Genomic DNA, 19,664 nt, shown 5'->3' on the forward strand with positions numbered 1-19,664 from the left:
CATCCGTCTACCCTTCCTAGTTTGACCTGGCTGAGCCCTGGTGAAATCTCTGCTTCTCCTCCTCTCTGGGTCCAAGCACCCCTCACACCCTCTCTCTCCCCTTTCCTCCGTCTCTGTCCAGTGCCCTCCCCCTCCCCCTTCCTCCACTCTGCCTCCAGCTTTTTTTGGCTGCTGTCTCTTCCTCCTCCTCCTCCTCCCTCCTTCCCTGACGCTGAATAATCAGGCCTGGCTGTCCTGGTTTCTGGAAATACCCGTGTGTGGGCAGTGGCTCAGGGCTAGAACAGGGGATGGATGGATTGGGGCCCCTGGGTAGCCCCAGACCCCCAGTGCAAAGACAACAAAATCCAGGGATGTGGTCCATAACTGTCTCCTGCTGGGGAGGGGAGGGCAGGAGGTTTATTGAGCAGTTGGGGAGGGGTGGGAATTCAGAGGGCATGGACGCAGGCCATCTCGTCTCCCAAGTCCTCCTCATCGAAGCGGGAGAGGATGGACTCCTCATCGCTATAGAGAGAGCTGTTTCCCTGTGCCAGCAGGTCACTGGCAGCATTGTCCATCTCATCCAGCGTCAGGCGACACGCATCTGCAATCTCTTGCTTGGCCAGGGCCACGAAACGTGGGTCTCGAGCAAAGAGGCCCAGACCCTCTGAGATAAGCACCTGGGGGCACAGGTGGGATCAGTGTTGACTGACAGCACAGTGTGCACAGAAGGTTCAGTGTGGATAAATGACGTGCCCATGCGGGCATGTAGGGAAGTCAGTGGGGGACAGGGGTGAGCAGAGGTCGTAGGGCAAAGGGATATCTACATGCACAACACAGGACCCGGGGACTCCTTTCCCTCCTCCTCCAGTACCCACCTCCTCCCCTTCTCCCCCATCCGTCTTGTCTATACGCCCTCTGGACTCACAGCCTCCACCAAGCTGTCGGCACTGCCCCTCTTCCCATGGCTGGGGTCCGAGTGGGTTCCAGGCACGTGCAGACAGGTGAAGGTGCGCAGTGGGCCACTGGATCTGCCGAGGTACCCCTCCCCCGCTGCACCCTCTTCCACCAACAACAGCGGGGCATACAGGAGCCGACCCCGCTGTGGTGGTGTTGCCCAGGAACCCTGAGCCAGAATAAACATCAGAGGGGCAGGGATGGATGAGTAGGGTATGAGGGTCTAGGACTCACTGCTGTGCCTACTTATTTCCCTCAGTATACAACTGGAGTGAAACTGAATGGGTATAAGTCAGGCTTGAGTTTATTTATGTAAGAGCGCAGAAGGCCTGGGTTTAAATGTCAGCTCTGCCACTTACTAGCTACATGATCTGGGGTAAACCTCTCTGGACCTCAGTTTCCTCACAAGTACAGTGAGCATTGTGTGCATTCATTCATATGTGTCCTGTTCTTCAGAAGGCTCTGAGGCCAGGCGCGGTGGCTTATGCCTGTAATCCCAGCACTTTGGGAGGCTGAGACAGGCAGATCACCTGAGGTCAGGGGTTTGAGACCAGCCCGGCCAACATGGTGAAACCCCATCTCTACTAAAAATACAAAAATTAGCCAGGCATGGTGGTGGGCACCTGTAATCCCAGCTACTTGGGAGGCTGAGGCAGGAGAATTGCTTGGACCCGGGAGGCAGAGGTTACAGTGAGCCGAGATCTCAACACCGTACTCCAACCCGGGCAACAGAGCAAAAACTCTGTCTCAAAAAAAAAAAAAAAAAAAAAGGGGCCTGATATGTGCTGTGTTTGAGAAATTCAGCCTAGGCTGCCCCCATCTCTCCACACCCCAGACCCCAGCACCACCTCCACAGCCTCACCTGAGCCCTATTGGGCCCTGAATTTCGCCCACGATGATAGGTGCCTGGGATGGGTAAATCCTCACAACTGCCCTGGCGCTGCAGACACTGGATGGTGAAGGAGGGCTTCCGACCTGGGGGTGGGTGGGGCACCAGGGGCAAATAGCAATGTCAGTGCTTCCCCAGATCTCTCTCCTGCAGGCCCGTGGGGGCCCCTTGGATCCATCCCTGCTCTCACCTGCAGGTGTGGGGGGCAGCAGACGGCGGCGTGGTACAAGGTGCCCATCCATGTATCTCTGAGCTCTGTGAGGTGGCAAAAGGACTGGGCACGGGGGAGTCCCTGCCTGCTCATCTAGGTAGGAGAGCCTGTGTGGGTGGGAGGGCTGGGGGTGAACTTGGGTCTGGGCCTGGACCTGGGCCTGGGAGATGGGGCACCAACAGTCCTCCCCAACCCAGTTCCCACCCCTCCCCCACCCCAGCTCATGGGTTCATCCCATGTGGCATGGCCAGTGTACCGATCAGGGACTTCCTCATCCTCATCCTGCTTGTTTTGCCCTTTGGTTCCCTTGGGCTGAGAATTTCCTTCTTCTGGGATGGTGAAAATGAGAGCCCCAGAGCCTCTCCTGGGGAAAGGAAGGCACGTTAGACAGACCAGATCCCTCAATATGTGGCCCTGGACCCCTGGTTCCTCTCATCCTATGCCCCAACCCTTACAGAAACACTGGGCTTTTGGATTTTTTTGTTGAGGACGAGTCACATAAAAGTAACCATTAACCATTTTAAAGTGACCATGGGCTTTTGTTTAATAGATGTTCATCTCATTAGGACTGAAAGTTTCAAAAAAATCAAAGTTGACCTGTAGAGAGACACCTTGAACGCAAAACTGGGCATGTATTAGGAGTGGGGGGAGCCTGTAAAAGCTAGGCACTTTATTTTTTTATTTCTGTTTTTTATTTTCTGAGACGAGGTCTTACTCTGTCACTTAGGCTGGAGTGCAGTGGCATGATCTCAGCTCACTGCAGCCTCAACCTCCCAGGCTCAATTTATCCTCCCACCTCAGCCTCCCAAGTAGCTGGGACTACAGGCATGCGCCACTATGCTCGGCTATTTTTTTATTTTTTGTATGGACGGGGTCTCATTATGTTGTGCAGGCTGGTCTTGTACTCCTGGGCTCAAGCGATCCTCCCACCTTGGCCTCCCAAAGTGCTGGGATTACGAGTGTGAGCCACCGTGCCTAGGCAAGCTAGACACTCTGAAATTTTTTTTAAATTTTTCTTTCCTCTGCTTATGTATTGTCTAAAAGCTAAGTGCTTGATATGCATTACCTCATTTCATCCTTTCTTTATCCCTGTGAAGTAAGTGCTTTATCATCCCCCTTAAACAGGTGAGGAAACTGAGGCTCATAAAAACGAAGTGACTAGGCAGGGCACGGTGGCTCAAGTTTGTAATCCCATAACTTTGGGAGGCTGAGGTGGGCAGATCACCTGAGGTCAGGAGTTTGAAACCAGCCTGGCCAACATGGCAAAACCTCGTCTCTACTAAAAAAAAAAAAAAAAAAAAAAAAAAAAATTAGCCCGGCATTATGGCGCCCGCCTGTAATCCCAGCTACTCGGGAGGCTGAGGCAGGAGAATCGCTTGAACCCGGGAGGCAGAGGTTGCAGTGAGCCGAAATTGTGCCACTGCACTCCAGCCTGGGAGACAGAGCAGGACTCTGTCTCAAAAAAAAAAAAAAAAAAAGAGTGATTAGCTCAAGGTCACTTAGCAAATGGCAGAGCCAGAATTTGAACTGAAACTGTTGGTTTCACATAATGTGCTTTTTGCATTAAACCTTTGTATTGCCTTTCTCATATGAGTCTCTTATCACCCCCTATTCTTACCTGAGCCCTTGAAACACCTCCATTCTTCCCAAATTTCTGCTTGAAGGCCTCTAGGCCCTCCCTCCCACCCCCCTCGACTTCCTGCCTCCTGAATTGCCTCCATCCAGTGTCTAGTCCTTGCCTTCCCTCACAATCTACCTCCAGACACTTGACAATACCTGTGGGTGTTGGATCCAGCCTGGGGCACACTGGGCTGACTGGAGGTGGGAGTCCCCCTATCATCATCACTGGGCCCAAAGGAGAGTGAAACTGGAAGTCTGTCCCCGACAGGCAGAGACACAGAAATCCTGGAGCCCCGGCGAGTTGGGGGCTGGGAGACCACTGTGGCCTGTGGAGAGTCACAGGACTGAGTGTTGCATCTACTTTGTGGCTAAGTCATTTGGTCATATAGCGTGTCTCCCCCACAGGTCCATGAATGTAGGCCTTGCCCTCCAACAGCAGTGGTAAATATCAAATAAATAAATAAGTAAATAAATAAATAAATAAATAAATAAATATTTGCGATAGGGTCTTGTTCTGTCACCAGGCGGGAGTGCAGTGGCATGATCACAGCTCACTGTGGCCTCATCTTCCCAGGTTCAAGCAATCCTCCCGCCTCAGCCTCCCAAGTAGCTGGGACTACAGGCTTGCACCACCACTCCTAGCTAATTTTTAAATTTTTTTGTAGAGAGGAGGTTTCACTATCTTGCCAGGACTGGTCTTGAACCCTAGGGTTCAAGCGATCCTCCCACCTTGGACTCCCAAAGTGCTGGGATTATAGGCAGGAGCCACCGCTCCCAGCCTCAAATAAATATTTTTCTATTGCAGAGGGGGCTTCTCTGGGGGAGCTTCTTCCCAGAAGCAGTGTCAAAATCACTCAGGGGATTGACGAAGTATTTTACAATCAAGTTCCTGGGAGAGTGAAAACTTGTCCCCACTTTGTTAGTTTCCAAGTCCTTCTCATCTTCCTCCTCCACTCCCTCCTGCCCCTCTTCTTCCTCCTCCTCTGTGTCACAGGTGAGGGCCTGCCGCATCTCAGGACCCAAGTCCTGCAGGCTCCGCAGACCAGCCTGTGGGGGTGGAGAAATAGGTAAGCAGGCAGCTCAGGGTCTGAACTTTCCCTCTCTGTTTCCCATGCAGGCGGGTAGGGTGGGGGAAGGAGTCCTTCAGCCACCCTGGCCCTCTCTGAGGCCTGGGGCCTCAGTTTCCTTATCTGTGACATGGGTTTCACAAGATCAAAATGAGGGTCAGCCTCAGCCACAGCACTGCCACACACGCCCATCCACACTAGGCCCTGCCCCGAAGACCTGAAGGGCGGAGGAGGTGCTAGGGGCGGCCTCATTGCCTAGTAGCCCTTTTTCTTTCCTCCGCCGGAATTTGCGGAAATAGTCCTGGATCAGAAATGTGGCGTAGAATTTGCCCACGGTGACCTCCTCCTCTAGGGGCAAGGGAGAGAAGGCAAGATCACACAGGGGCCCTCTGACCCAGCCCGCCTCGCCACCTCTCTACCCACCAGCATGGACTTCCCCTCGCCCTCTGCCCAGCGCTGGTTTTGTGGTGGAGAGCGATCATCTGCCATTCAGGGGCTGGCGCGGGGAACTGGGGCGGGGATAGCTCACCGTCTGGTGGGGGGATGACCTCATCTAACAGCTTCTGTTTCATCCGCTTCCAGATCTTTTTGATGACAATCCGCAGCTCCTGGTTGGCTTGCTCCAGGTTCCCTGCGTTGGAGGAGGATGTGGGGCATGAGCCAATAGGAAGAGCCTCCACAGCTGCCCCCTCACTGTTGGAGGGGGGACTTCACAAGCTGCTACTGCAGATGCACACCGCCCCCATTGGACGGGGTGGGGGGAAACAGGCCTGGAGAATCTGGTCACCCATTCTGAGGTTCAGAGCTAGGAGTGGGGCCCATGATTCAATGAGTTTGCTCCTTGCACCCTCCCCAGGAAGGATCCCACTCCTGCCCCTCCCCTACACCTTCTGTTTTGATCTTCAGGGATGTCCGGACCAGGGCAAAGAGTGTGGCGTTGAATGTCACCGTCCCATCTGAGTTGAGGGGCATGTTCATTGCCACAAGTCTCTGCGAACACCAGAGACATGAAACCCACTCTGGGAAAATTCCGGGTATGCAGGAACGAATGTCAAGGGGCAGAAACCTCTGAGGATGTGATCAAACACCCCTCCCCACCCAAGGCAGATCTCTTCCCACCCTTGCCATGTGATAGACAGTTCTCTCAGGGGCCTGGGGGTGGGCAGGTGCACAGACCTTGCAGGCCACTCGGTGTGGGCACAGCTTCCCGAATCCCAGAGGGGGCTGGATACGTCTCAGCAGGGCAACCACATCCAAGTGTTTGATGCGGCCCCTGGAGGAGTTGGGGAGGTACCACTGGATTGGCCATGCCCCCACTAGCCCTTTCTCAAGGCCCCACCAGCTCATCACTACCTCCTCCTACCAATACCCCAGAGCTTTCCAGGGAAGAACTGGAGGGCAGTCAAAGAGGGCAGAGGACGGGGCAGTGGAAACTTTGGGGCATCTATTGACTGGGTAATGGGATGCAGCAGTCGGAAGTTTGGGGGCTAGGTGACTGTGTAGGGCAGTACATTGTCCCCTGGATTCTAGGTAAGGGTATAGAGGGCATACTTGGCCCCAGGGTCATATTCAGACCAGATCCTCTTGAATTCATCAAGGTGATGGGGGCCCAGGATGGACCAATCTCTGGTGAGATAATCAAAGTTGTCCATGATCACAGCCACAAAGAGATTTATGATCTGTGGGCCAGTGAGCAGGGGAGCAGTTAGGTGAAGGGCAGAACACTGTCATGGAGGGATGGTGGGAGGCTGGGGTGGGCTTATATGGTCATGAGTCTCTGGATTGATCTTGTCATCAGACCAGCCCTCTCACCCACTATGAAGATCTGGGCTGCCTACGTCACATCCCTGAGCCCCTCAGGGCCAGCCCCCATGACGGTGGTGGTGGTTGTGAGGAAATGGTTCTCACCAGGAAGGCACAGAGCATGAAGAAGCTGATGAAATAGGCGATGGCAAAATTGCTACCACAGGTAAACTCTTCACCAGGGCCGAAGTCAGACTCAGGATCACACCGATTTCCGGGAAGGCTGGCAAGCATTATCTCCTGCCATGCCTCACCAGTGGCACACCTGGTGGGGGTCACACAGGGGTAGCATCCTGAAGGGGAGGCTATGAAGTCATGGTAAATGGAGTTGGGGGAGGACTGGGGAATGAGGAGATGACCTACTTCTCACCAGGGGCTCCATCTGGCACAGATAACATTTCAATATTTTAACAGCCAGTGTGGCCATGTTGATGACGGTCGTGTTTGCATCTTACAGATGAGGCACTGAGACCGAGAAGGGGATGCGTCTTACAGCCAGAAAGAAAATGGCTGAGGCTAGAATACTCTAACAGACTCCTCACATCATAGCCAGGAAACATCTCGGGCTGTATGAAGCCCCACGCTGCCATGTTATTCCCATAGCTCAAGCAGTCTGGGGCTCAGAGAGGGTGGGTGGGCACCCACGGGCATAAGGTGGCAGGGGAGTGAGTAGATGTCACCTGAACAGAAGCAGCACAGCCTGTGGAAAGGTCTGGAAGTTGTTGTTTCGGTTTATTTGTGTGCCATCCTGAAGAGCCACCTTGCCAAACATCTGTGGACACATCAAGGCTGTGTCAGTGGGGTGAACCCATGCCCCACCCATTTCATACCTCCTAATACCTAAAGGAGCCTCATAACCCTGACAAAAAGGGCATCACTGCTGATCTCATTTCACAGATGTGTAGATTGACCCAGGGCCGTCCAGCTTGTCTGTCTACCCACCACCCCTACTTTGGGGCTATTCTTAACCCATCCCCTGCCAGCAGAGGAGGGCCTAAGGGATGCTTCCTAGGGTCCCCACTTGCCTGCATGCCAATGACGGCATAGATGAAGAATATCATTGCGATGAGAAGAGCCACATAGGGCAAGGCCTATAGGGACGGGGGAGGGGGGCAGAGAATAGATGCACAGGCTTAGGCAAAGAACTATAAGCCCCAGAATGCACTGCTTTCCCTGGCCTGGGCCTACTGGGAGTTGCAGTCCATCTCCAAAGTGCCAAGGACTGCGGTGTCTCTCAAATGTGAACATAGTGTTAAGTAGATAGAGTAAGGTCAGTGAGACCAGAGGTGTGTTGGAAATTGAGAGCCCAGAAAAGAGAGAAAATTGGAATAATAATTTGGAAATGGGTATGGCATGTCGGGAGATGTAGTTCTGAGGGTGGTAAAGGGGCAGGCTGAGAAGTGTGAAATGGGGGCGAGGTATGGTCAAAGGGATGGGGTAGGGGATTACCTGGAAGGACTTGATGAATGTCCAGAGCAATGTGCGGATCCCTTCACCCTTACTGAGAAGCTTGACCAGCCGCATGACTCGGAAGAGGCGAAAGAAGGTAATGGAAATGCGAGAGCTGTCCTCAGAGCTCTGGGGTGAGGGGTGCAGTAGGGATGCTCAGTTTGCATTTACTCCAGCTATCTCCCTATCTCATGCTTTGGCCCTCCCAGTACCCAAATCACTCAGGCCCCAGGGTAATCTGGAGGGATGGAGGGACAGAGGGACATGGGAAAAGAAGCAGAGAGTCCCTGTTATTAGGGTGGGCTACCTCGCCAAGGTGGCCACCATTCTGGAGGGAGATATGGCCAAGAAAAAGGTGATACAGGAGATGATGACATCATAGGCCCAAATGAACAAGGTGAGAAATGATGGAGCAGATATAGGGGGTGATGGTGGGGTCATTATACAGGGGACAATGGGAAAGTTTATATGGTAGTGGATTAGGATTAGGAAAAAGTGGGTAATGGGAATGGAAGGGAGAGGAGAGAGTAAAGGAGGTGATGGATCAGAGACATTGGAGCCAATAGAGGAAATGATGGAACCAGTGGTGTCATAGAGATGACGGAGATGAGAGAACCGATGGAGGAGCCAATGGAGAAGCCAGTGATGGAGATAGGGAACCAGCGACGTTGTCAGTTGAGGTGACAGAACCATGTAGTACCCAATGGAGGTGATGGAACCAATGATACAGTCAATAGTGATGACAGAGCCATGAAAGAGCCAGTGTCAGAGACGATGAAGTTGGTGGAGAAATGAAGCCAATGAAGTCATCAGAAAAGATGGAGCCAAAGCAGGAGTCAGTGGACATGACGGAGCCAATGGATGGGGGATGTAGAGGCAATGTAAGAGATAACAGAAATAACAGGAGAGGCATTTCAGGAGATGGTGGAGCCAGTAGATAGATTACAAAATGGAATGAGAAAGCCAGTAGAGGGGGACTTTGGCTGAACCCAACAGGGACTCAGAAGAGATAGAGCTAGAATGAGGACTGCATCTCCAGGAGTAGGGAGGATGTGCGTGGGAGCCACCCACCCACGTGAAAGGGAGCCCCGCGATAGAGGTGAGGGAAGGTGTATAGGGTGAGAGTGGATTAGTGGAAAGGCCAGTTCTCACATTGACTTCAGTGACGGCAATATCCACTACGCTGCCCACCACAATAAGAGCGTCAAACGTGTTCCAGGCGTCAGTGAAGTAATGCTGCAAGCAGGAGAAAAGCAGTGCCCTGTCTTCTCAAAGCTCGCAAGCCAGAGTAGGGGGCCAGTAGTAGTAGGGGGTGCTGGAGGGGGGCAGGGCTTGGCTTGGATCACATGACAGGCCTGCACCTGAGTCCCTCTCACTCCCTAGACTCACACTCCCTGGTTGCTGCCCGCATCCCCAACCCCAGAGCTCTGCAATGAGCTCCACTCCCAAGGAATTCATCCACTGGTGGGTGGGGCTAGAGCAGGGGGGCCACCTTGGGCTTGAAGGCGATGATTTTGAGCACCATCTCAATAGTGAAGAGGCCAGTGAAGACCATGTTGAGGATGTCCATGGCATAGTTGAAGGGAGCAGTCTGCTCATAGTGCTGCAGGACAAAATCAGGTTGAGATGGAGCCTGAGGCAGAGACGCCGCCACACCCAACCAAATATTCCCTGGCCTGGGCTGAGGCAAGTCTGGGGACTTGATCGCACTGTGTATTGGCCAAACCCCTTGCACTGTCTGCCTCCCATTATGGATACTGGAAAGTTTAGTTCTTGATTCCTAGCTTTTCTTGTAGCTAGGCAAGGCCAGGTTGACTAATGAGACATAAACATAAATCTGCTGTTGGTTAGCAGCTTCTGTAAAAAAAATTTTGCTTTCCGATGAAAGGATCAAATAAGGAGAGGGCCCAGGTGCAACTCTCCCTGCCTTGAGTGTGGTTTTGATTCCTGGAGCTGTGACCATGAAACAACAATCATGAGAATGAATGCCAACTTGCTAAGAATGGTGAAGCAGAAAGATAGAGCATGGGTCCCGGATGAACAATGAACAAACAGCCTACCTCTGCACTTCTCAATACATGAGGTAATTACCACAGTTCATTGACTCCAGGATGCACATCTTTTTACATTTTAGAATCTCTGAAATTGGGGTGCATTTTATAACAAATGGCAACTTACAATGGCCAGTGGCTACTTTTTTTTTTTTTCACATTCTTACATCTCCGAAATCAGGATGCAACTTACAAGTACTGGCCATAGACTTGAAGAAATGTGGCAAATGTCTTTATAGCTTAAGTTGCTTTTAGTTGGCAGGGGGTTTGTTATTTGCAGCCTTAAGTGTTCCTAATGGTTCCCAAGGGATTATGTGGAGATAATAGGGTCAGGAGTCTGGCGGGGGTCAGACAGGGATCTCAGACCTGCATGGCTAGGGCAACTGTGTTGAGCAGGATGAGCAGGAACATCAGGTACTCGAAGGCAGCAGAGTTCACAGTGGCCCACACACGATACTGATGCGGGTTCTTGGGGATGTAACGGCGGAGTGGCTGGGCCTTGAGGGCATATTCCACACATTGACGCTGCACACCAGGGCAGGGCATGAGTGAGCAGTGGGGTCCTGAGGCAAGGAGGGAAGGGTTGGTGACCATCCATTGGGGGTCAGGGGTCAGAGGTCACCTGGTTCTTGTCCAGCTCACAGTTTTGGTACTCCTGCTCGCCCTGGGCACGGAAAGTGATGATGACGAAGCCCACGAAGATGTTCATCATGAAGAACGCAATGATGATGATGTAGACAATGAAGAACACTGAGATCTCCACACGGTAATTATAGATGGGGCCGTGGTCCTCTGCATATGCATCGATGGCCTTGTATAGCAGTCTGTGGGAGCCAGAGGGGGGTAGAGGTGGGGGCAGGTGAGGGGATATCCCAGCCCCCTCAGACCTGCCCCCAGTCTACTTATCACAGACACCCCAGAGTTTCCTGCCTGGCACCCCGAAGACCGCTAAATCTCCTGACCTAACTACCTGGGACCTCCATACATACTCTAAGAGACCCCTGCCAGGCCCTCAAAGAATCTAAATCCTCTGTCTCATGCCCTCAGAAACCCCCATAGAGTCCTCCAGAGAATCTCCATTCAGAACCTCAAAGACCCAGAAATCCCCTAAGTTTCCACAGACCTTCAAATCCCCTTCTCCAACCACCTGGAGACCCCCATGTGCCTCCCCAGAAGTTCCACACAAGCCCCCAACAATCTGTAAATTTATCCCTGTCCCATCAACTTGAATCCCCACTCCATCTCCCCACAGAGCCCCACAATGAGTATCCCAAAGACCTGCACAGCTTTCTAGAAATCCCTGAATCCCTGCTTCATCTCTTCAGAGACCAATCCCAGTCCCCTGAGACCTCCACTCTGTCCCCCCAAGCCATCTCCAATCCTTTCTAGGCTTCTGTCTAGCTACCTAGTCCCTTAGAGATCCCTGTCCAATTCCTGGAGACCCCTCACTCAAGTCCCCAAAGAACCCCCACCCAGCTTCTGGGAACCCCACCTCTACAGTCCTCTGATACACCCACCACTCTCCAGAAAACCCTATCCAGTCTCGAGAGACCTTTGTCACATCCCCAAGGTACACTCCCACCCATTTCCAGGAGATCCCAACCCAATCCTGCAGAGACCCCTGCCTCATCCCCTGATAATCCCAGGGCCCTGTCCCTCACGCAGGCCAGCCTTCAAAGGTGGAGACAGTGAACAGGGCCATCATGGCTGAAAGAACATTGTCAAAGTTGAAATCACTGTTGACCCAGAGCCGCTCCCGGACCAGGGGCCGTGACACATCTCCATCTGGGTACACCAGGAAGGAGCCCCTGTGGATGTTGCAAACAGGTTAGATGGGTGAGGAGGGGTGAGGAACTGGGGAAAGGATCTGGGGTCTCCAGCATGGAGGCAGCAGGACATAGTGGTGGAGCAATATGGTCTGGGTTCAAATCCTGTCCCTCCATGTCCTGGCTGGGTGACCTTGCGCATTTACCCTTTCTGTGCTTCTGTTTCCCTATTCTAAGAAATAAGGATAATAACAGAATTGATTTCCTGGCTTGTCACAAGGATTAATAAATGTCACAAGTCAATAAATGAGACTAGTGTCTGGCACATAGTTGGCATCATTTCATCATCACCATCATCATCCTCATCATCGCCCACCAGGAAAAAGTGAAACGAATAATAGCCAACGTTTATTAGCACTAACTATATGCCAGGCACTGAGCTAGATTTTCTTTTTCTTCTCTTCTCTTCTCTTCCCTTCTCTTCTCTTTTTTTTTTTTTTTGAGACGGAGTCTCAAAAAAGGCTCTGCCCAGGCTGGAGTGCAGTGGCATGATCTCAGCTCACTGCAACCTCCGCCTCCCGGGTTCAAGCGATTCTCCCTCCTCATATTCCCGAGTAGCTGGGATTACAGGCGCACAACACCAAGCCCAGCTAATTTTTGTATTTTTAGTGGAGACAGGGTTTCACCATGCTGGCTAGGCTGGTGTCGAACTCCCAGCCTCAGGTGATCTGCCTGCCTTGGCCTCCCAAAGTGCTGGGATTACAGGCATGAGCCACAGCGCCCGGCCCAAGCTAGGTTTTCTGTGTAGCAACTTTACATTGTACAAAGTACATTTTCCATGTAGTAGCTCATTTACTCTTTACAACAGCCTTGTGAGATAGGCACTGTTTAGCCCCGTTTTTCAGTTGAGTGAAATGGAGCTGAGTAAGTTTAAGAAATGTACCTAAGTCTCATGAAGTGGATTTGAACCAGTAATGTCTGACTTCACAGCCCAGGCTTTTAACTACTACCCTCTACAGGAGTCTCAAGATGGAAGCTGGGGGCTCAGGGTGGGGGTGGTGATTGCTAAGGGGTCTGGAGTGGAATGTAGGTCACTTGGGGAATGCGGAGAGGGATCTAGGGGAGGTATCAGGGGAACCTCCAAAGACTTGGTGAGATCTGAGGGCCTCTGCAGTTCTTGGGACAATTCTGGGACTATATCTTTGGGCCTTGGTGAGATCTAGGGGCTCTAAAGTCTTTGGGAGGGGTCCTGAGCTCCGTGGAGGGCAGAGTCTTGGGCACTCACTTGCATTCTTGAGGGGTGTGTTTGGCCTCATCCGTGCAGGTGTAGAATTTCCCCTGTAGAGAGGATGTCTGTCAAGTAGGTTCACCCTTCATCACGCTCCCGCCCGGACCCCTGCCTGGCATTCCCTCCAGTGTTTGCCCCACCTTGAAGAGCTGCACCCCGATGCAGGCGAACATAAATTGCAGAAGTGTGGTGACAATCATGATGTTCCCGATGGTCCGGATGGCCACAAATACACACTGCACCACATGCTGCGGGCACCCAAGCATATGGCTACTGAACACTACAGGCCACAGTGGTCATGGGGGCAGGGACTCTGGTCATAGATGCAGCTCAGGGACTTGGGTTGGGGACATGTGGTGATGGGTCAGGGATGTATGGTTAGCAACATGTGTTCAAGAGGCAGTGTTACGGGCTAGAGACGTGTGGGCATCCACCAGGAATAAGTGTTTCCCGGGTGGGGATCTGTGGCCACCTGTCAGGGAGCTGGGTCTGAGAAATGTGGCCACTGGTAGAAACATATGGTCACTTGGAAGGAACATGGGTCAGGCCACATGGCTAGTGGTCAGAGATGTGTGTTTATGTGTCAGGTCCAGCCGTATGGTCATGCATCCGTGCAAATGGTCAGTTTGATCAGTGATCCTGGCCCCAGGGGCAGGGCAGGGCCTGGGTCCTGTGGGTTTGGGTGGGGTGGGGTTACCTTGAGTCCCTTGGCCCTGTTGATGGCTCGGAGGGGCCGCAGTACTCGGAGTACTCGCAGAATCTTCACCACCGAGATGGCGCTGGAGCTGGGGAAGGGGCAATCCTCAGGCATTGGCCCTGGCTGGGCCCTGGCTGTGAGAGGAATGGGGTGGGCTGGGGAGCTGTCACTTACTGGATGCCAAAGGAGATGAGGGACACACTGACCACCAGCAGATCCAACATATTAAACCAGCTACGGCAGAAGGAGCCGCGGTGCAGGAAGGCCCCAAACACTGTCATCTGGGGACAGGACATGAGGCTAAACTCAGACCTAGGGATGGTGGGGGTTGGGGGAGGTGGGGATGTGGACAGGAGAGGTGGGCTGCAAGGACTGGTGGGGAGAGTGCCGGGGCAACTGAGGGTAGGACTGGGGTCCCATTAGTCACCTTTAGTAGAATCTCCACAGTGAAAATGGAGGTGAAGGCATAATCGAAGTAACCCAGAATCTGGGGTGTGAGAAAGAGCGGGGAGCCACTGAGTCACGGCTGAGGGGATCCTAGGTGACTTCTCAAAAGGCTTGACCATCAGAAAGATTAGGGTTCAAATTTGGACTCCTGCCTCTACCCAGCGCCTTTGGTCTGCTTAACCTCTCTGAGCACAGCTTCCTCCTCAGTCAAATATTGATCTCCTCCCTGGTGCTTCCCCGTGTGTTGCACATGCCGTAAAGGCTGGCACTGCATCAGCTGCCATTAATGAGCCCCTCTCTCGGCTCACCTAGGGCTCTTCTCCTTATCTCCACCCTGACCCAGCTTGTGCCCACTAGGACACCCCTGGGAGTGTCCCCTCAGCTCCTAGCTCCCAGCCAAAGGCTCACATGGTTGCGGAAGGAGTGGGCTCGGATGGGGTCCTCAGCGGCCAGGGACACACTGCTGAGGATGATGAACACCAGGATAAGATTGGTGAAGACGTGATGGTGGATGAGGGTGTGGCAGCCCTTCCTCAGCCTGTGGAGAGGGAGTGGGCCATGGTCAGAACTCAGGACCACAGAGGATACAGCTCTGGCCCTGACACAACACCCATGCCCCCACTCCCACCTTGGCTGCTCCATGCTCCACCTGCCCTAGCCCCTCCTGCCTCACCCCCTGCCACTTCCGGCACTCACGGGTTGGTTTGGCTGAGGCAGAAGAAGGCGCTGCCCTCAGGGATGGGTACCACCTTCTCCTTGGGTACAACTTCCTGCAGGAGTTCCACACCCCCTGCACCCTCTTCCTCTTCTTCCTCTTCTTCTTCCTCCTCCTCCTCCTCCATGTCTGGCACCAGAGAAAAGCAAAAAAAAAAAAAAAAAAAAAAAATTAATTGAGCAAGTTGATGTAAAGCACCCAGAACAGTGTTTGCCACATGGTCAATTCTTCCCATTTCCCTGCTAGAATGTCAGCTCCTCCAGGAAGGTATTTTAATCTGTTTTGTACACTGCTATGTCCACAGCACTTAGAACAGTGCCTGGGACACATTAGGAGCTCAGTAAATGTGTGTTGAAAGAATGTTGTATATACAGACTATTTTATAATAAAGGCTCTGAGAAGTTCAGCAGTAAACAAAATGTGTTTCTTTTCTTCTTGCTTTTCTTTAGAGATAGGGTCTCACTCTGCTCCCCCAGGCTGGACTTCAGTGGTGCCATCATGGCTCACTGCAACCTTGAACTCCTGGGCTCAAGCAATCCTCCTACCTTAGCCTCCTGAGTAGCTGGGACTACAGGCTTGCATCATCATGCTTGGCTAATTAATTTCTTTTTTAGAGATGGGGTCTTGCTATGTTGCCCAGGCTGCATTTCCCTTCTTTAACCTCAATGTTCCCAAATGTTGCTGACCACATACCAAGTCTGTTATTTTCAGGATGATCTTGGAAAAGGCTGATCTCTGGAGAGGAGGGTCTCAGGGGTCAGGAGCTGTCTGCCTGAGCTCTTTCCCCAAGGTCCCACACCTGCTCCACCTGGCCCTGCCCACTTGCCTGCTCCTTCCCTCCTTGCACCCTCCTCTTCCTCTTTCTCCACACCAGGCACCTGAGGACAGGAAGACGGGAGTCATCAATGGTGAGGGAGACACAGGGAATGGACACAGGGGAGGCATGGAAGAAATGTAATAATAGGGGAATGCATAGGCAGAGGATGAAGGTTAAAGACATGCACATGGCTGGGTGCAGTGGCTCACGCCTGTAATCCCAGCACTTTGGGAGGCTGAGGCAGGTGGATCACTTGAGGTCAGGAGTTCGATACCAGCCTTGCCAACATGGTGAAAACCTGTCTCTTTCAAAAATAACAAAAATTAGCCGAGTGTGGTGGCACATACCTGTAAATCCCAGCTACTTGGGACGCTGAGGCAGGAGAATCTCTTGGACCCAGGAGGCGGAGGTTGCAGTGAGCCAAGATGGCACCACTGCACTCCAGCCTGGGTGACAGAGTGAGACTGTATCTCAAAATAAAACAACAACAACAAAAAAACAGATATGCACACATAGACAGGTAGTGGTGGGAGTGGGAGGTGTAGACAGTGCCCAGGCATCTAACTCACCAGGCCTTCATTCTCCTGTGGGAGGTCCTTCTCACTGCTCTTCTCCCTGTGCGAGGAAATAGGGGTGGTTGCTGCAGATGGGCTAAGGGGGATCACTACAGTCAGAACAGACCTTTCTTGGGTCCCATAGAACTTTCTTGCTTCTGCTCTTCCCCGCTGCCCCTCCCAACAGTCCGTTCTCAAAGCAGCCAGAGGGAGCCTGTTACACCCTGTCTGAGACATCCCAACTTTGCCCACAACCCTCCCACGACTCCTTAATTCAGGAAAAACTGCAGTCCTCACCCTGGCCCAGAATGCCCTCAATCTGGCCCCCCATTTCCTCCACTGACCTTCACTCCATACCACTCTCCTCCTTCCTCACTCCATTCCAGCCTCACTGTTTTTATTTTTATTTTTTTGAGACAGAGTCTCACTCTATTGCTCAGGCTAGAGGGCAGTGGTGCGATATTGGCTCACTGCAACCTCCACCTCCTGGGTTCAAGCGAGCTTGTCCAGCTAATTTTCTTTTGTATTTTTAGTAGAGACGGGGTTTCACCATGTTGGCCAGGCTAGCCTCGAACTCCTAACCTCAGGTGATCCACCCTCCTCGGCCTCCCAAAGTGCTGGGATTACAGGCGTGAGCCACTGCGCCTGGGCATCGCTGGTATTTTTTGAAAGTGCTAAGAATGTGGTCAGGTGCGGTGGCTCACGCCTGTAATCTCAGCACTTTGGGAGGCTGAGGCAGGTGGATCACCTGAGGTTAGGAGTTCAAGACCAGCCTTGCCAACATGGTGAAACCCCATCTCTACTAAAAATACAAAAAAATTTAGCTGAGCGTGGTGGTGTACGTCTGTAATCCCAGCTACTCAGGAGGTTGAGGCAGGAGAATTGCTTGAACCTGGGTGGCGGAGGTTGCAGTGAGCTGAGATAGCACCACTGCACTCCAGCCTGGGCGACAAGAGTGAAACTCCATCTCAGAATAAAAAAAAAAGTGCTAAGAACATTAGCGCTCCAGGACCTTTGCACTTGCCACTCCCCTTCCTTGAATACTCTTCCCCAAGATATTTGCATGGCTCACTCCCTCACTTCATTCAGGTCTCTGGTAAAATGTCACTTCCTCACAGAGACCTTCCTTGCCAACCTTAACCCCAAAGAGCAATCTTCATTTCTTGCTATCCTTTCATTCTGTTTTATTTCTCTTTATTACATATTATTAACATATATTATATATTCATTTGTTTATATTTTTCTTGCCTTCCTCAACTAGAATGTTAGTTCCATGAAGGCAAGGACTCTGTCTGCCTTGACCCCTCTTGTCTCCTCAGCATCTAGAACAGGACCTGGCACACAGTAGGCACTCAATAGATGCATGTTGAATGAATGAGGACTGGCAGATGGTATCTGGAGATGGGGATTACCAGGGTGACTAGAGGCATCTCTGGTGGTGGGGGGTGTCTGAGGGGTTCCCGGTCAGGGATCCCAGAGAGAGACTGTGTTAGGGGTGGAGACAGATCTCACCCGCCCTTGTCCTTGGCAGTGCCTGCATCTCCACTGGCCAGGTTGTCCACAGCAATGGCAAGAAACACGTTCAACAGGATGTCTGGGATGAGCTTAGGCTGCAAAGAATGGAGAAGCACCCTGCCTATAGACCACCCAGTTCCCCCTACCCACCCCGACTCCACCATCATCCAGCCCCACAAAGCTCCAAGGATACAGTTGCCACAGATGAAGAGAATGATGAAATAGATGCACACCAGCATTCCTGGGAAGAAGGGGCCACCATATGCCATGATACCATCATACATGACCACGTTCCAGTCCTCGCCTGTCAGGATCTGGGGGTGGGAAGTCACCGTGGAGCTCTTGGACCCCCTCCAACTCCAGGGTCTCCCCGACCCACCCATCCCATGGTCTCCAGATCCCACCTGAAAGACAGTGAGGAGGGCCTGGGGGAATGTGTCAAAGGTGCTTCGCTTGGTGTGGGTCTGGTCAAAGTTGAACTTGCCCCCAAACAGCTGCATGCCAAGCAGGGAGAAGATAATGATGAAGAGGAAGAGGAGAAGCAGCAAAGATGCGATGGATTTCATTGAATTGAGCAGGGATGCCACCAGATTGCTCAGAGAAGCCCAGTGTCTGCAGCAGAAATGGGAGGGGGCAGGGTCGATGCCATGTCCACTGGACATGGCTGGAGCATCAGGAGCCAGGGCAGGGCTCCAGCTTGAGATGCACCTCGGCAGGTTGGGCTCAAATAGGCTTTGGTGTTAGGGTTAGAAATGATTTTGGAGTTGGGGTGAGATGAGAGTAAGAAGTGGGGGAGGCTGGGCCCTGTGGTGGCTCACGCCCGTAATCCCAGCACTTTGGGAGGCCGAGGCATGTGGATCATGAGGTCAGGAGATTGAGACCATCCTGGCTAACACGGTGAAACCCTGTCTCTACTAAAAAAAATTAGCCCGGCATGGTGGCAGGTGCCTGTAGTCCTAGCTACTCAGGAGGCTGAGGCAGGAGAATGGCGTGAACCCGGGAGGCGGAGCTTGCAGTGAGCCAGGATTGCACTGCACTCCAGCCTGGGAGATAGACAGAGACTCTGTCTCAAAAAAAAAAAAAAAAAAAAAAAAAAAAGAAAAAGAAAAAAAAAAGAAGTAAAGAGGTAGGGGAAAGTTGAGAGGTCTGGGGTTAGGGTTGGTGTTAGGGGTGTAATGGGAGACTGGGAGATGAGGTTAGGATGGAGTTTTTTTTTTTTTCTTTTTTTTTTGAGATGAAGTCTCACTGTGTTGCCCAAGCTGGAGTGCAGTGGCATAATCTCGGCTCACTGCAGGTTAACCTCCACCTTCCGGGTTCAAGCGATTCTCCTGCCTCAGCCTCCCGAGTAGCTGGGACTACAATCACTTGCCACCACGCTCGGCTAATTTTTTTGTACTTTTAGTAGAGACGGGGTTTCACTACGTTGGCTAGGCTGGTCTTGAACTCCTGACCTCGTGATCCACCCGCCTCAGCCTCCCAAAGTGCTGGGATTACAGGCGTGAGCCACCGCGTCCAGCCTAGGATGGAGGTTTAATGGAAGTTGGTGAAGCTAGAATTGGGTTTCAGGTTGGGACTGGGCCTGGTGTTGGGGATGGGGTTGTGATGTATTTGGGGTTGGAGATGGAGTTAAGGATAAGTTGTGGTTGAGGGCTGGGATAGAGGAGGGGATGGGATGAGACTGGGGCTGAGGCTGGAAATGGAGTTGCAATTGAAGATAGAGTGATGGTTAAGGGTTAAGGACGTGGGAGTTCTCTTTGGGGGTTGAGGATGGTATTATGGTTGGTGGTTAGTGACAGGGATGGGGCTGGGAGTTAGGGATGAGGTGGGAGATGGGGTTGGGCT

The 19,664-nt window shown here is 52.3% G+C and overlaps 1 protein-coding gene across 1 annotated transcript in view; it reads right to left on the minus strand.

Moving 5' to 3' along the window:
• Window positions 1–360: 360 nt before the first annotated feature.
• The window catches only part of CACNA1F (calcium voltage-gated channel subunit alpha1 F), a 28,308-nt gene continuing 9,004 nt past the window's right edge, over window positions 361–19,664 (minus strand). Inside the window, exons 15-47 of the mRNA XM_054544543.1 lie at window positions 18,227–18,434; window positions 18,016–18,136; window positions 17,820–17,901; window positions 16,323–16,368; window positions 15,763–15,814; window positions 14,918–15,065; window positions 14,630–14,759; window positions 14,202–14,261; window positions 13,949–14,055; window positions 13,775–13,862; window positions 13,218–13,325; window positions 13,075–13,127; window positions 11,685–11,831; window positions 10,646–10,847; window positions 10,390–10,548; window positions 9,465–9,575; window positions 9,125–9,208; window positions 7,973–8,101; window positions 7,549–7,614; window positions 7,204–7,295; window positions 6,629–6,788; window positions 6,272–6,399; window positions 5,897–5,993; window positions 5,608–5,710; window positions 5,250–5,351; window positions 4,938–5,068; window positions 4,569–4,700; window positions 3,810–3,979; window positions 2,290–2,397; window positions 2,013–2,140; window positions 1,796–1,908; window positions 905–1,102; window positions 361–656 (exon numbers count right to left, since the gene is read on the minus strand). Coding sequence (XP_054400518.1) covers window positions 426–656; window positions 905–1,102; window positions 1,796–1,908; window positions 2,013–2,140; window positions 2,290–2,397; window positions 3,810–3,979; window positions 4,569–4,700; window positions 4,938–5,068; window positions 5,250–5,351; window positions 5,608–5,710; window positions 5,897–5,993; window positions 6,272–6,399; window positions 6,629–6,788; window positions 7,204–7,295; window positions 7,549–7,614; window positions 7,973–8,101; window positions 9,125–9,208; window positions 9,465–9,575; window positions 10,390–10,548; window positions 10,646–10,847; window positions 11,685–11,831; window positions 13,075–13,127; window positions 13,218–13,325; window positions 13,775–13,862; window positions 13,949–14,055; window positions 14,202–14,261; window positions 14,630–14,759; window positions 14,918–15,065; window positions 15,763–15,814; window positions 16,323–16,368; window positions 17,820–17,901; window positions 18,016–18,136; window positions 18,227–18,434 — 3,994 coding nt within the window. The 3' untranslated portion in view covers window positions 361–425. The remainder of the gene's footprint in view (window positions 657–904; window positions 1,103–1,795; window positions 1,909–2,012; window positions 2,141–2,289; window positions 2,398–3,809; window positions 3,980–4,568; window positions 4,701–4,937; window positions 5,069–5,249; window positions 5,352–5,607; window positions 5,711–5,896; window positions 5,994–6,271; window positions 6,400–6,628; window positions 6,789–7,203; window positions 7,296–7,548; window positions 7,615–7,972; window positions 8,102–9,124; window positions 9,209–9,464; window positions 9,576–10,389; window positions 10,549–10,645; window positions 10,848–11,684; window positions 11,832–13,074; window positions 13,128–13,217; window positions 13,326–13,774; window positions 13,863–13,948; window positions 14,056–14,201; window positions 14,262–14,629; window positions 14,760–14,917; window positions 15,066–15,762; window positions 15,815–16,322; window positions 16,369–17,819; window positions 17,902–18,015; window positions 18,137–18,226; window positions 18,435–19,664) is intronic.

This window comes from Pongo abelii, chromosome X (genome assembly GCF_028885655.2).
Source record: "Pongo abelii isolate AG06213 chromosome X, NHGRI_mPonAbe1-v2.0_pri, whole genome shotgun sequence".
Taxonomy (NCBI): Eukaryota; Metazoa; Chordata; class Mammalia; order Primates; family Hominidae; genus Pongo; species Pongo abelii.